The sequence below is a fragment of the Budorcas taxicolor genome, chromosome 2 (genome assembly GCF_023091745.1).
Source record: "Budorcas taxicolor isolate Tak-1 chromosome 2, Takin1.1, whole genome shotgun sequence".
NCBI classification, from domain to species: domain Eukaryota; kingdom Metazoa; phylum Chordata; class Mammalia; order Artiodactyla; family Bovidae; genus Budorcas; species Budorcas taxicolor.
The window spans coordinates 53,180,850-53,198,847 of record NC_068911.1 but is presented as its reverse complement, the minus strand read 5'-3'; the positions used below and the strand labels follow the sequence as shown (position 1 = coordinate 53,198,847).

At 35.8% G+C, this 17,998-nt stretch overlaps 1 protein-coding gene across 1 annotated transcript in view; it reads right to left on the bottom strand.

The window, feature by feature from the left end:
* Window positions 1-4,568: 4,568 nt before the first annotated feature.
* TFPI (tissue factor pathway inhibitor) overlaps window positions 4,569-17,998 on the bottom strand; it is a 42,645-nt gene continuing 29,215 nt past the window's right edge. The window contains exons 6-7 of the mRNA XM_052636147.1: window positions 5,581-5,760; window positions 4,569-4,681 (exon numbers count right to left, since the gene is read on the bottom strand). Coding sequence (XP_052492107.1) covers window positions 4,569-4,681; window positions 5,581-5,760 — 293 coding nt within the window. The remainder of the gene's footprint in view (window positions 4,682-5,580; window positions 5,761-17,998) is intronic.

The following is a 17,998-nucleotide window of genomic DNA, read 5'->3' as shown; positions in this document are numbered from 1 at the left end:
GGTTGGATCTCCTTGCAATCTAAGGGACTCTCAAGAGTCTTCTCCAACACCGCAGTTCAAAAACATCAATTCTTCGGCGCTCAGCTTTCTTTATAGTTCAACTCTCACATGCATACATGACTACTGGAAAAACCATAGCTTTGACTACATGGACCTTTGTTGGCAAAATGATGTCTCTGCTTTTTAAAATGCTGTCTAGGTTGGTCATAGCTTTTCTTCCAAGGAGCAAGCACCTTTAATTTCATGGCTGCAGTCACCATCTGCAGTGATTTTGGAGCCCAAGAAAATAAAGTCTCTCACTATTTCCATTGTCTCTCCATCTATTTGCCATGAAGTGATGGGACCAGATGTCATGATCTTAGGTTTTTGAATGTTGAGTTTTAAGTCAACTTCTTCACTCTCCTCTTTCACTTTCATCAAGAGGCTTTCTAGTTCCTCTTCCTCTTATGGCTTTCTACCATAAGTGTGGTGTCATCTGCATATCTGGGGTTATTTTCTCCCAGTAATCTTGATTCCAGCTTGTGCTTCATCCAGCCCGGCATTTTGCATAATGTACTCTGCATGTCAGTTAAAAAAGCAGGGTGACAATATACAGCCCTGATGTACTCCTTCCCCAATTTGGAACCAGTCCATTGTTTCATGTCTAGTTCTAACTGTTGCTTCTTGAACTGCATACAGATGCCTCAGAAGGCAGGTAATGTAGTCTGATATTCCCATCTCTCGAGAATTTTTCACAGTTTGTTATGATCAACACAGTCAAAGGTTTTGGCATAGTCAATAAAGCAAAAGTAGAGGTTTTTCTGGAACTCTTGCTTTTTCTATGATCCAACAGATGTTGGCAATTTGATCTGCAGAAGGGAATGGCAAACCACTTTAGTATTTTTTCCTTGAGGACCCCATGAGCAGTATAAAAAGAAATTGTCAAACTGCCTTCCAAAGTAGCTGTACTCTTTTGCATTCCTACTAGCAAAGAATGAGTTGCTTTTGCTTTTCCACATCTTTCACAGATTTTGGTAGTATCATGCATCTTATTTTAACCATCCTAATCGGTGTGTAGTAGTAACTCACTGTTTTCTTAATTTACATTTCCATGATGACATATGACGTGGAACATCTTTTCATAAACTTATTTGCCAGCTCCATAGGTTTTTTTAGATGTCCATTAAGGTCTTTGATCTATTTTTAATAGGATTGTTTTCTTATTCTTGAGATTTAAGAGTTTTTTGTATATTTTCAATAGCAGTCTTTTAACCAACGTGTTTCTGCATTTTCTCCTAGGCTGTAGCTTGTCTTCTAAGCTCTTGATACTGTCTTTCGTACAGTAGAATCTTCTAATTTTAATGAAGTCTAGCTTATCAATTATTTCTTTCATTGGTCATGCCCGAGGCCAGAATTTTAATTCAATTTTTTGAAGTAAGAGAGTTCAAACTTTTCTAGAAAACTTTACTCTGAGCTTAAAGGGACTTAAATTCTGGAAATCATCTTGAAATCTTTGAAGCTAGAAAATAAAAGCAAAAAAGAAAAAAAAAAAATGTTGGGCAGCAGAATTAGAAGTGGAGAGAGACTGAGTTTTAATAATATGAGGTCCTGAATCCATCAATACTGAAGTCAAATACCTTTGACTTTTTCAATTTTGACAAAAAATATCCATGTTTTGTTTCTGACTGTGTGAGTCAGAATTTTTCTTATTTTTAAGAAAAGTGATGAGGAGCCCATATTCATTGTCCTAACTTATTGTTACATTATACAATTAAATGTCTGTACATTTCTCTTTCTTTGGTAAGATGAATTATTGTGTATTTTTAAAATGGTATAAATACTACTTCTTTAAAAGTGGTGTTCTAGCCAAGACTTCAGCTATGTGATTAGAGTAGTTCAGAGGTTGGGCCTGAGGGGCTGATAAGAATCAAGATTTCCGAAGCACAGGAGACTGCAGGGAAGTCAACCAAGACATGTTTCTGCTCAAGTTCTTGAGAAAGAAGGTGAAAAAATCAGAAAGTCCCTTAAATAGTTGGTTACTTTAATGTCATTTTCTTTCCTCTGGTATGAAAACTGGAGAGGCTAGTCAGGATTGGAAGTCATTTATATACTGTGTTGTTATATAATATATATTTGAATATATTACATTTATACAATTGGATGACTGGTAGAAATACATATGAAATAAATGTAGAATATATAGATGGAGGCAAGTAGAGTGCAGCTTGTGAAATGAATTTTTTCTTTGTCTTAGAACTCTTTACCTTTGCAATAACTGAAGATCATTAATTTTTATTTTTTTAAGTCTAACATAAGTATAACAGTCACACTTTATTATTTAGGATAATATATTTTATTTCTTATACTGTAAAAAATAAAAACATTTTATCAATTTTCAGTATAACCTGTTAATTTTGAACAGAATAAACAGAGTCGGTAAATAAGCATCAGATGCTATATAATGTAATTCTATATAAAATTCACAGTTAGATGCATTCAATTATGCAAAATACGGGAAGACAAAACCACCAGAGACAATCTTATTTAAAAACACAGTAAACATATTAACATGCATTAAGCATTGCAAACCATCTCTCAGTGTATGTCTTTTGACTAAGTAATGAAGTTATGAATAGTTGTTGGGGAAAATAGTCAAGTCACCAATATGGTATTTATATGTCCTTGGTGGCAACTTGCCACTTGACCTAAGAAGACTTTACCATTTACTTAAAGGTGTTGCTATCCATGTGTAAAAGACAACAGACATATTTCACAAGAGACTTTGATTTCAAAAAGTTTCAAATTCCATAGAAGACTCAATTTAAGGCAGTTATTTATGTGATTATGCACTGAATATTTGAAAACAAGAGATAAAAATTTTCTTAAGTGAAAAAATTGACATATTTTGTAATGATATAATTTTTATGACATAGGATGCATGTTAGGATTTGTCATATTATGCCTCAAAAGACAGTGATTTTATAGTTCACATCAGCTTGTCTGATTTCACATGAATGATCTGGAAGGGATCATATTTTAAAAATATGAAATCAGCATGAATAAACTAAGTAATGAGATATATTTTCAGTGATCTATGAGTACCATTTTAACTAAACTGAAATGGTCATGAAAGAGTAGTGTAGGTAAGTACAAATACATACATATATCAAAATTAAATTGGGAGGATAGGGTGAAGTTAAGTACCAATTAATGAATCACTGAAGGGTTCTGAGTAGTGGAGAAACACACGAGTTAATTCTTAAGAATTAAATCAGTAACGATGTGAAGAACGAAGTAGAGGTAAAAAGACTGGGAGTTAGATGAACTTTATGACCAAACAATCAATAGGGTTTAGAGACTGATTATAAGCTGTATATGAAGGAAAGGAAGAAATCAAAATTGGGTTCAAACTTTCAAGACTGAGGAACAGGCAGAATTTATTTACTATTACTAAACTAAATGGACAAAGTGGTTAGCTGTTTCTAGATGACAAGTTCAAATTTAAATGTGAAATTTGAAGTGAACAAGGCTCTTGAGATCTCAAACTGTACATGACTCAGCAGAGAAGGAAAGGTATGGATCTAGATAAACTGAATTAACTCCAGAGAAATGTTAAAAGCTTGAGAGTGAATAATACGCATTTTTCTAGGAGACTTTTCCTTCCTGATAATTTTGTCTTCCTTTTTTACAGAAATAGTATGACATTTTTTAAAGCATGAATTACTGGTTGCATTGTGTGCAAAGCCTAATTATAAATGAATAGGTTTTGGGAGGTTTATATATTCTTGCCATTTTCGGGAAGAGAAAATTTTGTCAAACAATAAAATTAGAAAGTACATAAATAATTTCCTTCAGATTGCCATTAAAAACTCTTTTCCACCAGGACTTTTCTTATCATGATCTGTATTTAACACACAACTATTCAACCCTCTTTACTGATAAGATGGGCCAGAAGCACACAAAAGCTACATCAATCAAAATCAGGCAGGCACATGACACAGAGTTGACTCTCTTTGTTCAGATACGATTTGGCTTAGGATTGTTTGAAGTGCTGGTTAGTGTAAAGGGAGCAAAAGTATGTCTAGGGAGTGACTCATCTTACAGAATTCTGTTGTTATTAGCTCTTTGCAAATGTAATATTGAGTGATTTTAATCAGAAAAAGATGCTTGCCACCATTTTAAATGTGAAACCCCAAACCACTTGATCTTTAATAGTTATATTTGTTAATCTGAACATAGGGTATAAAGAATATAATTGTATGTGTGATAAAAACAAATAAGTGATGACATATTCTCAAACAGATAACCACCAGATGGTAAAACAGACTGACTTGATGGGGCCAGCAGTATGATAAATTGTAGTTAAATGACAGATAGTTAGAAAGGAATCAAGAAAATAATAAATTCATAGTAGACAGTTAATAAGTTATAGCCACAGAATAAGCAATTTGATTAGATTGGAAAAGGAACTCTGATGCAAAGGTATTAATAGCAGGTAATATATGCATAGAAGATTCATGAGATTTTCATTACAAAGATTTCAGGAGAGAAACAATAAGAATCATAATGAAAATGTTTGTCCGAAATATTTAGTAGAAATGATGCTGTAATGTACCAAATTTATATACTATTTTGACTAGCTGCTTCTTTCTTTTTCTTTTGGTTTTAAGTAATCCTTCTTTTGATATTCTTCGGATATAACCTAGAAAAGGAAGATAAATAAATGTATACATGATAAACTAACATAACAAAACATAATCTAAAATATCTTCAAATTATCTTTTAATGATTTAAATCAAAAAAGTGTAATTGGTTTAACAGTCATTTGTCTATTTCTTTGTGTAAACATCCTCTTTCTAAGGATGTCAGTTTGCATGAATGGGTAAACATCATTGATTTTTATTATTCATCTTCAGTTAGAAATTAATGCTTCTTTTATTAAAGTGGACATGTGGCTGTAACATGACTGAGTGGAGTTATAGATGATTTTATTTACATATTAACACTCTATAAATGGGCTTCCCAGGTGACGTTAGCAGTAAAGAGTCCACCTACAAATGCAGGAGACTTAAGAAACTTAGTTTGATCCCTGGGTTGTGAAGCTCCCCTGGAGGAGGGCATAGCAACCCACTCCAGGATTCTTGTCTAGAAAATCCCATGGACAGAGGAGCCTGGTGGCTATGGTCCACGGGGTCATGAAGAGTTGGACATGACTAAAGTGATTTAGCATGCACAGACTCTATAGATATGGACCATTTTTATTTTCAGAAGAAAATAAATACATTAAATTTCTATGCATTGGAAAACTTAAAGATATTTTGGTATAATGCTTTAAAATGAAAGCTTAGTATATAAACATTAAAGAAATAAAATGTTTTGTTTAAATTTCTCTGGGGGAGGAAGATACACTGAGAGGAACTATAGTTAACGTATCTGGCAATATTATTAAAATGTAGTTGAGAAGACACAGTTAAATGAAAATACTGTTTCTTATCATAAATAGAACTAATTTCATACTTTCCCAGATTAAAATTCATTCATGATTTCAATACAATAATTGTCTTAAACAGTAGCGAATTAATCGGAGAATGCCCTCTATACCTCTTTCACAAGCCCTAAAACATGCTTTTCTGGAGGTAAAATTGTTCTCATTCCCTCCACATCCACTGTACTCAAATGTGTGGCATTTCCCAATGACTGAATCGTAGTAGAATCTGGTCACATTGGCTCGACACAATCCCCTGTCTGCTGGGGTCAGACACCAGGAGGGGCGATTAAATTCTGAAAAGATAAGAAAACATAGTAAGTCATATATAATAGTTAGTCTGAAACTTTCATATTTAGTTTGTAGATTAGTCTTATTAGGCATGTTTATGTGAAACAGTAATCTGAATGAATAACATAAAATTCATATATTTCAATTCCAGGAAAATGCTTAGCCAGTCTCCAAGCATTCACTCTACTGAGACCTTTCTCCAGTAAATATGAAAGTAGGTACATCTGTTAAAGAAAAGTGCCAGGATTATTCTTTATCTGACGAAACTAGTTTTACATAATATAAACAACCACTATTCAACAATTTAATTGAAGAAAATTTATTAACCATATCCATTTAAAAAATTATGATTGCTTATATATCATTTGTTCATGAGTGTTCAATTTCACAAATAAAGTCGTGATGAGCAAAAACTTTACTCACTGTATGAAACAAACAGAAGATAAGGAAGAGGTCATTCCCTGACCAAAGTTCTGAATAACATAACATATGACAATTTAAAGCATAGGGATTCAGGTACAGCAAATTCTAACCTTAAGCTTTGGAAAGATGATTTGGCTTAGTAATAAGTTTTTTTGTGTGTGTGAATTAAACCAGCAGTTCTAGATGAGTTAGATATTTTTGCAAAGGAAGGAATATTGCTGAAGGCAGGTAAGATCACACATTTACAGGTTTAAACCAGACAGATGGGCTAGTCTGTCAATGGGACCAACCACTTTCAAAAAGAGAGGAAAAAAAATACAGCTAGGGTAATGAAAGGATTGCTTATTTCCTTATGACAAAGCATAAAAATGGTTTCAGCCTGATGATGGTTTTCAGCTCCGTCTGGAATTCCTGTCAGTGAGGGAAAACTGGTAGTCTTTTTAGCTGTAGAGCTAAACTGCTTGATATTATTAGTAAACCAAAACTGTAGATAATTTGGTGGAAGCCCAGGAATCAATATAGCAAGACATGGTACAGCAAATGCAGATGAAGAGGATATGCTGAATGTACAATATTGGCAGAAAATAGAACTTTGAGGAATTCAGTAGCAATGAAGGCAAAGAGTTTGTACAAAAAGCAAGAACTGGTTTGATGGCAAGTGAACGCCAGGGGAACGGACTAAAAAATAAATAAAATAATCTGAGAAAAAAAGTGAAAAAAATCTTAAACTGATAAACAAAATTTTATGACCTCCTACCTTCTAGATACATAAATAAAGATTAGAGTATCTAGATATAATGTGTCATGTAAAAGAGAAATTCTTGAAAGTATGAGAGAAGTATTGAAAATATTAAGGGAAGAATTTATGATAAACAGTTTAAAAAGGTGACATTTTGCGTCAAAATCCAAGAACTGAAATCAGATTAAAATTGTATTACTTAATCTTTAAGTAGGTGTATAGATACTGATTTAAAAGAAACTCCTGAGATTTTGAAAAAAAAACTTGACTAAAAATCATGTAGTCTAATTCATGTTTTGCCTCACCCCATTTAGGGATTATAGAGCATTATTACTGCCATCTTAAAACGAAATTAAAATGTACTTGGTGAGAATGTGTGCTTAATTTTCTGAAAATGTTGAGGTCTTTTTTCTTCAAAAATGGTTAATGTAAGAGGAATTTTGTAACAGCCTAGGAGAGATATGCTGTAATTGAGCCCAATATTGCGTGAAAGCTTTTCCAGTGGGTAAGTTGTGGATTCTCATCAGTCCATAGCCAAGAATATAACAGTTATCAATTGCCATTGCTTCTAATTCCATGACCTTCTAAAATTATCATCCATGCTCAGAAACAAATGAAATACCCCACAAGCAATTAGCCTGATTTGAGAAACAGAGAAAACAGAAGAAATTGCTATTCTTTTAAATATTATTCTCAAAAAGCAGCCACAGATGCCTCATAGTAGATGTGTAAGTAAGTACCATGGTATGATTTATACATCTATTTCACCTTAGCATATTGTACACAAAATATATTAGCCCACAATAAGTTGAAAATAATAACATATACATATATTATAGATATCCTTGTAGTATACTTCTTCACAAATGTTACTTATTATGTCTTAATAGCAGTGCTCTAAAGCTTCTTATTCCAAGACAGACAGAAATTTCTGATTACAGGGAACAAATCATCTCTTTCTGCCAAATACACAACCTAAAGTAAAACTGGCCCCATAACAAAATCAGTGTTATTTCAAAGTGAAGACAATTTGCATAGTATATCTGGGGCTATAGTTCCTAGATTAAGGGTAACAGGGAATGTGCCTCTGCTATCATAGACCAGGAGCCTGGAACATCACTTGAAAGCTAGAAGCAAAACAGTCTCTCCACTGCGATCTGACACCATGGGGCATCTATGGCCATACCACCCAGAACACGCCTGGTCTTATCTGAAACCATGGAGCATATACCACAGTTTTGGTGGAGAGACATACTTCTCTGTCTTCCTTTAGTCACCCAGTCTTCCAACAGTTTGCCACTGACCAAGCTACTCAGAAACCAAGGGAAAGAGCAAGAATAATGCAGGGGATAAGTTTGAAAGCAAACAGACAGGTGACAGTACAGAGTCATCAAAGAGTTTCACCAGCTGTTGGACTGCCCCAAGCATCAGATTACCTCTGCCTGAAACTCTTTGTGACTTCTGAATCAGAGGATATGTGGAATGCTGCTTCTGACAGTCTGGGATCTGGTGTGCAGACTTAACTGTCTATCTTACCACATAGCAGCTCCCATTCAGAAAGTATTTCTCCATGACTGATCTGATGACTATATCATTTGTTTGTCCTATTTTAATCACTACCTAAACAGATCATCAGACTCAACTCACACTTGACCCAGGTTAATATAGAGAGATAATAACATTTTGATAGGGAGTTATAGCTTGACATTAATCACTAAAAAGGCTGTATTGGGTAAGCCAAAGATTTCTTTTTCTTTTTCATTTGGGTTTTTGTATAACATGCAAAACCTCAAATGAACTTTTTGGCCAACTCAATATTTCAAATTTTTTAAAAAATTATGTTTTTAATAATGCAATAAATCACCATCAGTTGGGAAGTTTTTAAAGGACATTACTCTTCAGAAACATGAATTATACCCACTACATAAATTATTTCTCCTAAAATCATTTAAGCTTGATGCAGTTAAGACTATCATTGAATTAATCTAGTATAAAAAACAGAATTAAAAAAATGAAGCAGATGGTTTCTCATGGACATTATAGCTCCAGATTTACTGAGTCCTTGAGTATCATCTGATTCAATCTCTAAAGGTGAAGAAATAGAAATTTTTTGTTCCCTTTCAAGAGATAAACTTGACTATTTTCAATTAACATATTTATTCTAGATAAACACAAGGCACTCACCTATTCAAAATACAGATTCTGATATCTACAATGAAAGAAAATATAAAGGTTTTGAAGTAGTTGCACAATGTGATATTTTGGCCTAGATTATAATTTGTGGAAATTTAAGATTGAATAAAAGACACTAACTTGACTTCTGTACATTTTCAAAGGGAATTTAATAACAAAATGCACTGTCTTGACTTCACCATTAATAACGAGTTGGATAGCTTCCATTTAGAGGGTCTATGATAGATTTCAGAATTCAGAATAAATTCATATTCTGCCAGGAATTGTGATTGATATAGCATGACTCCTAAACTATAAGATGATACTCCAAAAGCCAGTTTTATATATAAACTGGCTTATGAAATAGCTTTAAAATTTATACAGTAAACCTTTAACTTTATACTTACATTAATCTTTATGTAGAGTCTCTCTTTCTGCATTATTTTCAGTTCAGTTCAGTCGTTCAGTCACGTCCCACTCTTTGCGACCCCATGAACCGCAGCACGCTAGGCCTCCCTGTCCATCACCAAGTCCCGGAGTCCACCCAAACCCATGTCCATTGAGTCGGTGATGCCATACAACCATCTAATCCTCTGTCGTCCCCCTCTATTTCTACCCACAATCTTTCCCAGCATCAGGGTCTTTTCAAATGAGTCAGCTCTTCACAAAGTATTGGAGTTTCAGCTTCAACGTCAGTCCTTCCAGTGAACCCCCAGGACTGATCTCCTCTAGGATGGACTGGTTGGATCTCCTTGCAGTCCAAGGGACTCTCAAGAGTCTTCTCCAACACCACAGTTCAAAAGCATCAATTCTTTGGGGCTCAGCTTTCTTTATAGTGCAACTCTCACATCCATGACTACTGGAGAAACCATAGCCTTGGCTAGACGGAACTTTGTTGACAAAGTAATGTCTCTGCTTTTTAATATGCTGTCTAGGTTGATCATAACTTTCCTTTCAAGGAGTAAGCGTCTTTTAATTTCATGGCTGCAATACTGCAGTGATTTTGGAGCCCAGAAAAATAAAGTCAGCCACTGTTTCCACTGTTTCCCCACCTATTTGGATTGAAGTGATGGGACTGGATGCCATGATCTTCATTTTCTGAATGTTGAGCTTTAAGCCAACATTTTCACTCTCCTCTTTCACTTTCATCAAGAGGCTCTTTGGTTCATCTTCACTTTCTGCCGTAAGAGTGGTGTCATCTGAATATCTGAGGTTATTGATATTTCTCCCGGCAATCTTGATTCCAGTTCGTGCTTCCTCCAGCCCAGCGTTTCTCATGATGTACTCTGCATAGAAGTGAAATAAGCAGGGTGACAATATACAGCCTTGACGGGCTCCTATTCCTATTTGCAACCAGTCTGTTGTTCCATGTCCAGTTCTAACTGTTGCTTTCTGAACCACATACAGGTTTCTCAAGAGGCAGATCAGGTGGTCTGGTATTCCCATCTCTTTCAGAATTTTCCACAGTTTATTGTGATCCACACAGTCAAAGGCTTTAGTAAATTCAATAAGGCAGACATAGATGTTCTCCTGGAACTCTCTTGCTTTTTTGATGATCCATCAGATGTTGGTAATTTGATCTCTAGTTTCTCTGCCTTTTCTAAAATCAGCTTGAACATCTGGAAGTTCACAGTTCACATATTGCTGAAGCCTGGCTTGGAGAATTTTGAACATTACTTTACTAGTGTGTGAGATGGGTGCAATTGTGTGGTAGTTTGAGCATTCTGTGGCATTGGAATGAAAACTGACCTTTTCCAGTCCTCTGGTCCCTGCTGAGTTTTCCAAATTTGCTGGCATATTGAGTGCAGCACTTTCACAGCATCATCCTTCAGGATTTGAAATAGCTCAACTGGAATTCCTTCACCTCCACTAGCTTTAGTTCGTAGTGACGCTTTCTAAGGCCCACTTGACTTCACATTCCAGGATGTCAGGCTCTAGGTGAGTGATCACATCATTGTGATTATCTGCATTGTGAAGATCTTTTTTGTACAGTTTTTCCGTATATTCTTGCCACCTCTTCTTAATATCTTCTGCTTCTGTTAGGTCCATACCATTTCTGTCCTTTATTGAGCCCATCTTTGCATGAAATATTCCCTTGGTATCTCTAATTTTCTTGAAGAGATCTCTGGTCTTTCCCATTCATTTATTTTCCTCTATTTCTTTGCATTGATCACTGAAGAAGGCTTTGTTATCTCTCCTTGCTATTCTTTGGAACTCTGCATTCAGATGCTTGTATCTTTCCTTTTCTCCTTTGTTTTTTGCCTCCCTTCTGTTCACAGTTATTTCAAGGCCTCCTCAGACAGCCATTTTTCTTTTCACATTTCTTTTTCTTGGGGATGGTCTTGATTCCTGTCTCCTGTAATGTCATGCACCTCTGTCCATAGTTCATCAGGCACTCTGTCTATCAGATATAGTCCCTTAATTCTGTTTCTCACTTCCATTGTATAGTCATAAGGGATTTGATTTAGGTCATACCTGAATGGTCTAGTGGTTTTCCCCACTTTCTTCAATTTGAGTCTGAATTTGATAATAAGAAGTTCATGATCTGAGCCACACTCAGCTCCCGGTCTTGTTTTTGCTGACTGTATAGAGCTTCTCCATCTTTGGCTGCAAAGAATATAATCAATCTGATTTCGGTGTTCACCATCTGGTGATGCCCATGTGTACTATTTACATGCCTATATTGATTCTTCTATTTTGCCAACCAACTTAGGTTTTAGGAACCACCTCATCACTTGTTGAAGAAATTTCTTTTTGTCTTCTGAGATTGTTTCATGGAACTGAAGACCAAATCTTTCATTTGAACAGCAAATTCAGACCAAATTTGCAGGTCCTTTAATGCTAACCTATTTGAGTTTATGATATAAACATTAAAAATGACTGAACATATAAAAGGATAAAAGAGGCAATTACTATCTATCTTTATACATAAAACAAATTCAACCATGTATGTGTCAGCTGAATCCAGTAGGAGACATGAAAAAAGAGCAGAGTATAAGAGAACCCTAACTACAGCAGTTAGAGCCACAATGGCTAAAATTAAGCACCAGAGTGAATGTGGGTTGGTGACAGATAGAGAGAAGGCAAATTCTATTATTTCTAGATTAGTTGACTTAGAAGATAGAATGTTTTCTAATGTATTTTGAAATGTAATTATATTATAAAATATAGCCAATAGCTTCCAAATTTGTAATTTTGTAATCATGGCTTTATTTCAATGTGGCTTTACTTTAGAAAATGGCTTCCCAGGTGGCATAGCGTTAAAAGAATCTGCCTGCTAATGCAGGAGACTCAGCAGACACAGATTCAATCCCTGGGTCGGGAAGATCCCCTGGAGGAAGAAATGGCAACCCACTCCAGTATTCTTGCCTGGAAAATTTCATGGACAGAGGAGCCAGCCAGGATACAGTCCATGGAGTCACAAAGAGTCTGACATGGCTGAGCAACTGAACATCATACTTCAGAAAATTTCTCTGAATGAAGACAGAATTGTGAACTATGCCTGTGGATTAGCTAGCATCTAGGCAAACAAGTCCAAGACGTTAGAAGATAAAACCCAAGTTTTGAGAAGACAGAAAATTTTAATTTTTACATTCTTCAATGGAAGTACAACATCAAGACTTTGTCCTCCCTTAACACTTGTTCAGGTCTCTGTCTGAGCATACAGTAGACACTGAAAACATCTACATATGCCCCTATTTTCCAGGCATGCCAATAAAGGACAAAACCACCCTCTGTTTACTATTATTAGACTCCCAGACTGCATGATAAATCCTCATATAGGAGGCACTCAGTATGTGGAACTGAACCAAAATTTAAAAGTATAACAAATCCATACCTCAAGTCATAAGATTAAGTTGGAAACACAGTTTTGATATTCTTTTGATTAGAAAGAAGACCCAAAGACATAAAACATATATTGGTGTTTTATAATTATGTTTGAATTTTACAAATGCTTTATGTTATTTCAGGTAATCATAGTATTAAGTATATTAAATGAAGAAACTTCAAGGTTACATACTTTAGTTGTATTAAAAATTATTATAAAATATAATACAAATGTAATAAAATGTATACAAATGGTACCCCTGATTATTTTATTTTTTCCCAGCTGTAAACCTCTGTTGATCCTGGATAATCACAGATACCATTATCATAAAAAACTTAAACATTAACGCCTTTGAGTTATTTGTGCTAAATAATGAGTTTAGTCATCACAATCTTCACAAAAATTTTATGAGATATTACTCTTCACATATAACAAATGAGGAACTTGAGGCTGAGAGTGGTATAATTTTTTTCAAGGCCAGAGGCAGAGTCTGCAAATAGAACTGGAATTTAAACCCACATTTTTCTGCCCATAAAGCCAATGCACTTAATGACTACGGTATGTCATAGAAAAACTCTAAAAACTAACTAGGAAATAAAAAATAATTGAGCAAAGATATTTTAATTATTAACAGGTAAAATGAAAGTAATCACAAGTTCCCCTTTATATTTGAGTCTCAAAGTCTGTCTTCTTTGAAGCTCAGGTTCAGAGTATCGTAAATGCTTCTTATCCTCAGTTATATGAATGGAGTTGGAATTTAATAAGTCTGAACAGGAGAAAGATACCTAACAAAGCAGATTTATCAAACAAGAAGGCCAAAAAGTTTTGGAAGTAACATTCTGAGTCAAACAGCATACAGAGAGCTCGAATATTTGAAAGGCAAGAATTACTGGGTTATGATGTTCAACCTGGGCAGATTCTAGAATTAGACCAACGTTTTAGGATTTTATGCCCTCTCTGATCATATCTACACTAGTCAGTCACATTTATTTAATAGAATTAATAGGTGATAAACTAGAAAACTCATTCTTCTGAGTCCCTAGGAAAGATAAATTTGAGATTCCCCTACACTACACGTGTTATATCAATGCTTTTCAGGCTCATTCCTGTAAAGATTGTCCAGCATTCAAATGGAAAAAGGGCAGTAAAAGAACACACAACCAAGAATGGCACAAGCTTTTCTATCCTGCTCCTATTTCATTCCTAACCTGTTCTATAGCAGTCCATACCAAAATCATGTTATAGAGATTTTTCCCTATTAGCAAAAAACATATGCCATTAAATAAATCAATTAGTATTATTAATTTATGTTTTATTGTTTATTATCATTATAATTTATTTGTAGTTTGTATTGTATTTATATGTGAATGAAATTTCAGATGTTCAAGCTGGATTTAGAAAAGGCAGAGGAGCCAGAGATCAAATTGCCAACATCCACTGGATCATCAAAAAAGCAACAGAGTTCCAGAAAAACATCTACTCTTGCTTTATTGACTACACAAAAGCCTTTGAATGTGTGGATCACAACAAACTGTGGAAAATTCTGAAAGAGATGGGAATATCAGACCACCTGACCTGCCTCCTGAGACATCTGTATGCAGGTCAAGAAGCAACAGTTAGAGTTGGACATGTAACAATAGACTGGTTCCAAATCAGGAAAGAAGTACATCAAGGCTATATATTGTCATACTGTTTATTTAACTTTCATGCAGAGTACATCATGAGGAATGCTGGGCTGGATGAAGCACAAGTTGGAATCAAGACTGCCAGGAGAAATATCAATAACCCCAGATACACAGATGACATCATCCTTATGGCAGAAAATGAAGAACTAAAGAGTCTCTTGATGAAAGTGAAAGAAGAGAATGAAAAAGTTGGCTTAAAGCTCAACATTCAGAGAACTAAGATCAAGGCATCTGGTCCCATCATGGCAGATAGATGGGGAACTAATGGAAACTGTGACAGACTTTACCTTTTTGGGTTCCAAAATCACCGCAGACAGTGACTGCAGCCATGTAATTAAAAGACACTTGCTCCGTGGAAGAAAAGCAATGATCAACCTGCTGCTGCTACTGCTGCTAAGTTGCTTCAGTCATGTCCGATTCTGTGCGACCCCAGAGACAGCAGCCCTAGGATTCTCTAGGCAAGAATACTGGAGTGGGTTGCCATTTCCTTCTCCAATGCATGAAAGTGAAAAGTCAAAGTGAAGTCGCTCAGTCGTGTCTGACTCTTCGCCACCCCATGGACTGCAGCCTACCAGGCTCCTCTGTCCATGGGACTTTCCAGGCAAGAGTACTCAGTATTAAAAAGCAGAGACATTACTTTGACAGTAAAGGTCCATTTAGTCAAAACTATGGTTTTTCCAGTAGTCATGTATGGATGTGAGAGTTGGACTATAAAGAAAGCTGAGCACCAAAGAATTAATGCTTTTGAACTGTGGTGTTGGAGAAGACTCTTGAGAGTCCCTTGGACTGCAAGGAGATCCAACCAGTCCATCCTAAGGGAGATCAGCTCTGAATTGGACAGACTGATGCTGAAGCTGAAACTCCAATACTTTGGCCACTTGATGCCAAGAAATGACTCACTTGATAAGACCCTCTTGCTGGGAAAGATTGAAGGCAGGGGAAGAAGAGACGACTGAGGGTGAGAAGGTTGGATGACATCACCAACATGATGGACATGAGTTTGAGTAGGCTCCAGTAGTTGGTGATGGACAAGGAGGCCTGGTGAGCTGCAGTCCATGGGGTCACAAAGAGTTGGACACAACTGAGCAACTGAAGTGAACAGAAGCTTGATTGAGAGTTGTATAATGGTCACATGCCTAAGAAATTTATTCCTACCATTTTACTTGTTCATACAAAATTAATATTCACAAAATGGAGGTCTGTGAATTTTCTCTTTTAAAGGCATCTGTAACACTTCTCTGGAGGAATCTTACAATAAAATCTTATGATAAAAAAAAAATTTATCCTTGTTAAAACCAGGGATGGGCCAGGAAGAAAAGGATGGCAAAAAGTAGTCAGTGGTCACCTAGGGTGACTGTGTTTGGATGGCCGCCATCTTGGCAGAGATGCGGTGCTACATTTTTACTTCTCACTTCGCTCCTGCCAGAAAGCAGGAGGTCTGATGGATACTTACCACAAGTTTTTATCTATTTTTGTGAAACCAGCTCAATGGCATCAGATTCATCATGCAGACATGTTTAGATTATGAGGGAAATTTCTGTGTCTTTTGATATGAGAACACCATATGAAAAATAGGATATTTCTTTGGGACTATGGATATGAGTTGTTGATTGGGGTTTTCAAGAGTTGTTGACAGTGCTTAGTGATTCACTGTGGTATACAGCTACATGCAATAAATCTTTACTTGATGGGGATTATTTTCTTTCCAAAGTGTCTATGGTTTTAATATTTTTCTTTATATAATCAAATTTTCAACAAAAGGCCAAATAGATGACAAAATTATCTTTCAAATATTAAATTGACTATAAGTAATGGTATTTGGTGTCAGGCAGGCAATTTGTGAGTGTAATACCTCTTCCAGAAGGCTAATGAGAAGCAAAAAATATTTAAAAGATCTATGTGTTGTGTGTTTCTTTTCTACAAATTTTTTTTCACAGATATATATATATGGAATCTGGCACTATGTCATACAGTGAATACAGTCAGGAGAGAGACAGAGTTCCAGGTACCCAAATGGCCTTCAGAATACCACCCAGTCCCTCTCCCTCGACTGGAGGCTGCCAGGAAGCAACATGGGACTAGGTCAGGTATAGAGATATTCCTTTTCTCAGCCCGACAACAAGTATCAGACTGGGTTGGCAATAGTCTTTCAAAATATATTCAAAGATTTTTTTTTCCAAAATATCACGTAACTGGAGTAGTCCTAAGACAGCTCTTTACAGTTGATATACAGAAGAATGTCAGCTATGAGAAGCGGGATAATTTATTTTTTTCATGAATGAGTCAGGTCTACTCAAAAGGTTCAGAACCAATAGAAATACTGGCATTCTATCATGTATACTATCATGTAAGAATTGAATCGCTAGTCTATGTCTGATGCAGGATACAGCATGCTTGGGGCTGGTGCATGGGGATGACCCACAGAGATGTTATGGGGAGGGAGTTGGGAGGGGGGTTCATGTTTGGGAACACATGTAAGAATTAAAGATTTTAAAATTAAAAAAAAAAAAGAAAAAAAAAAAGAAAACATTCGTTTTTCTTTGCTATTTAGACATTTACCAAAGAGATATATGGAGAGGAATATATTAACTCTCTCTGTATAAATACAAAACGTTATTAACGGTACAAATGTTATTAACGGTACAGAATGGAATGCATCTGTACACATGCCATATAAATATTAAAGAAATATCAAAAGCACAATTATCAGCATATGCATAAAATGGTATATAATCCTAGAATGAGCATGGGACATGAATGCCGACGATGTTCAAAAACACCTAGTAAGTGTGATCAGCATTCTTCTAACCATCATTTGTTCTTTCTGTTGTAATTGTGGATTACAAAATAAATAAATAAAAATATATAAGTCATTTCTCCAGTGCCTCAGTTCAGTTCAGTTGCTCAGTCGTGTCCGACTCTTTGCGACCCCATGAATCGCAGCACGCCAAGCCTCCCTGTCCATCACCATCTCTTGGAGTTCACTCAGACTCATGTCCATCGAGTCCGTGATGCCATCCAGCCATCTCATCCTCGGTTGTCCCCTTCTCCTACTGCCCCCAATCCCTCCCAGCATCAGAGTCTTTTCCAATGAGTCAACTCTTTGCATGAGGTGGCCAAAGTACTGGAGTTTCAGCTTCAGCATTATTCCCTCCAAGGAAATCCCAGGGTTGATCTCCTTCAGAAAGGACTGGTTAGATCTCCTTGCAGTCCAAGGGACTCCAGTTCCTAACAGTGGGATAAACATGGGAGGAAGGGAGTCTACAAAATACAAAATCCATTGTTTCTTCCTTTCAAAAAACTTGCCATCTAGTCAGTAAGTCGGAGCTGACACAAAAATCAATTTAATCATTAAATGAATCAAAATAAAAAGCCAATGGGGAGAGAGAGGAAGA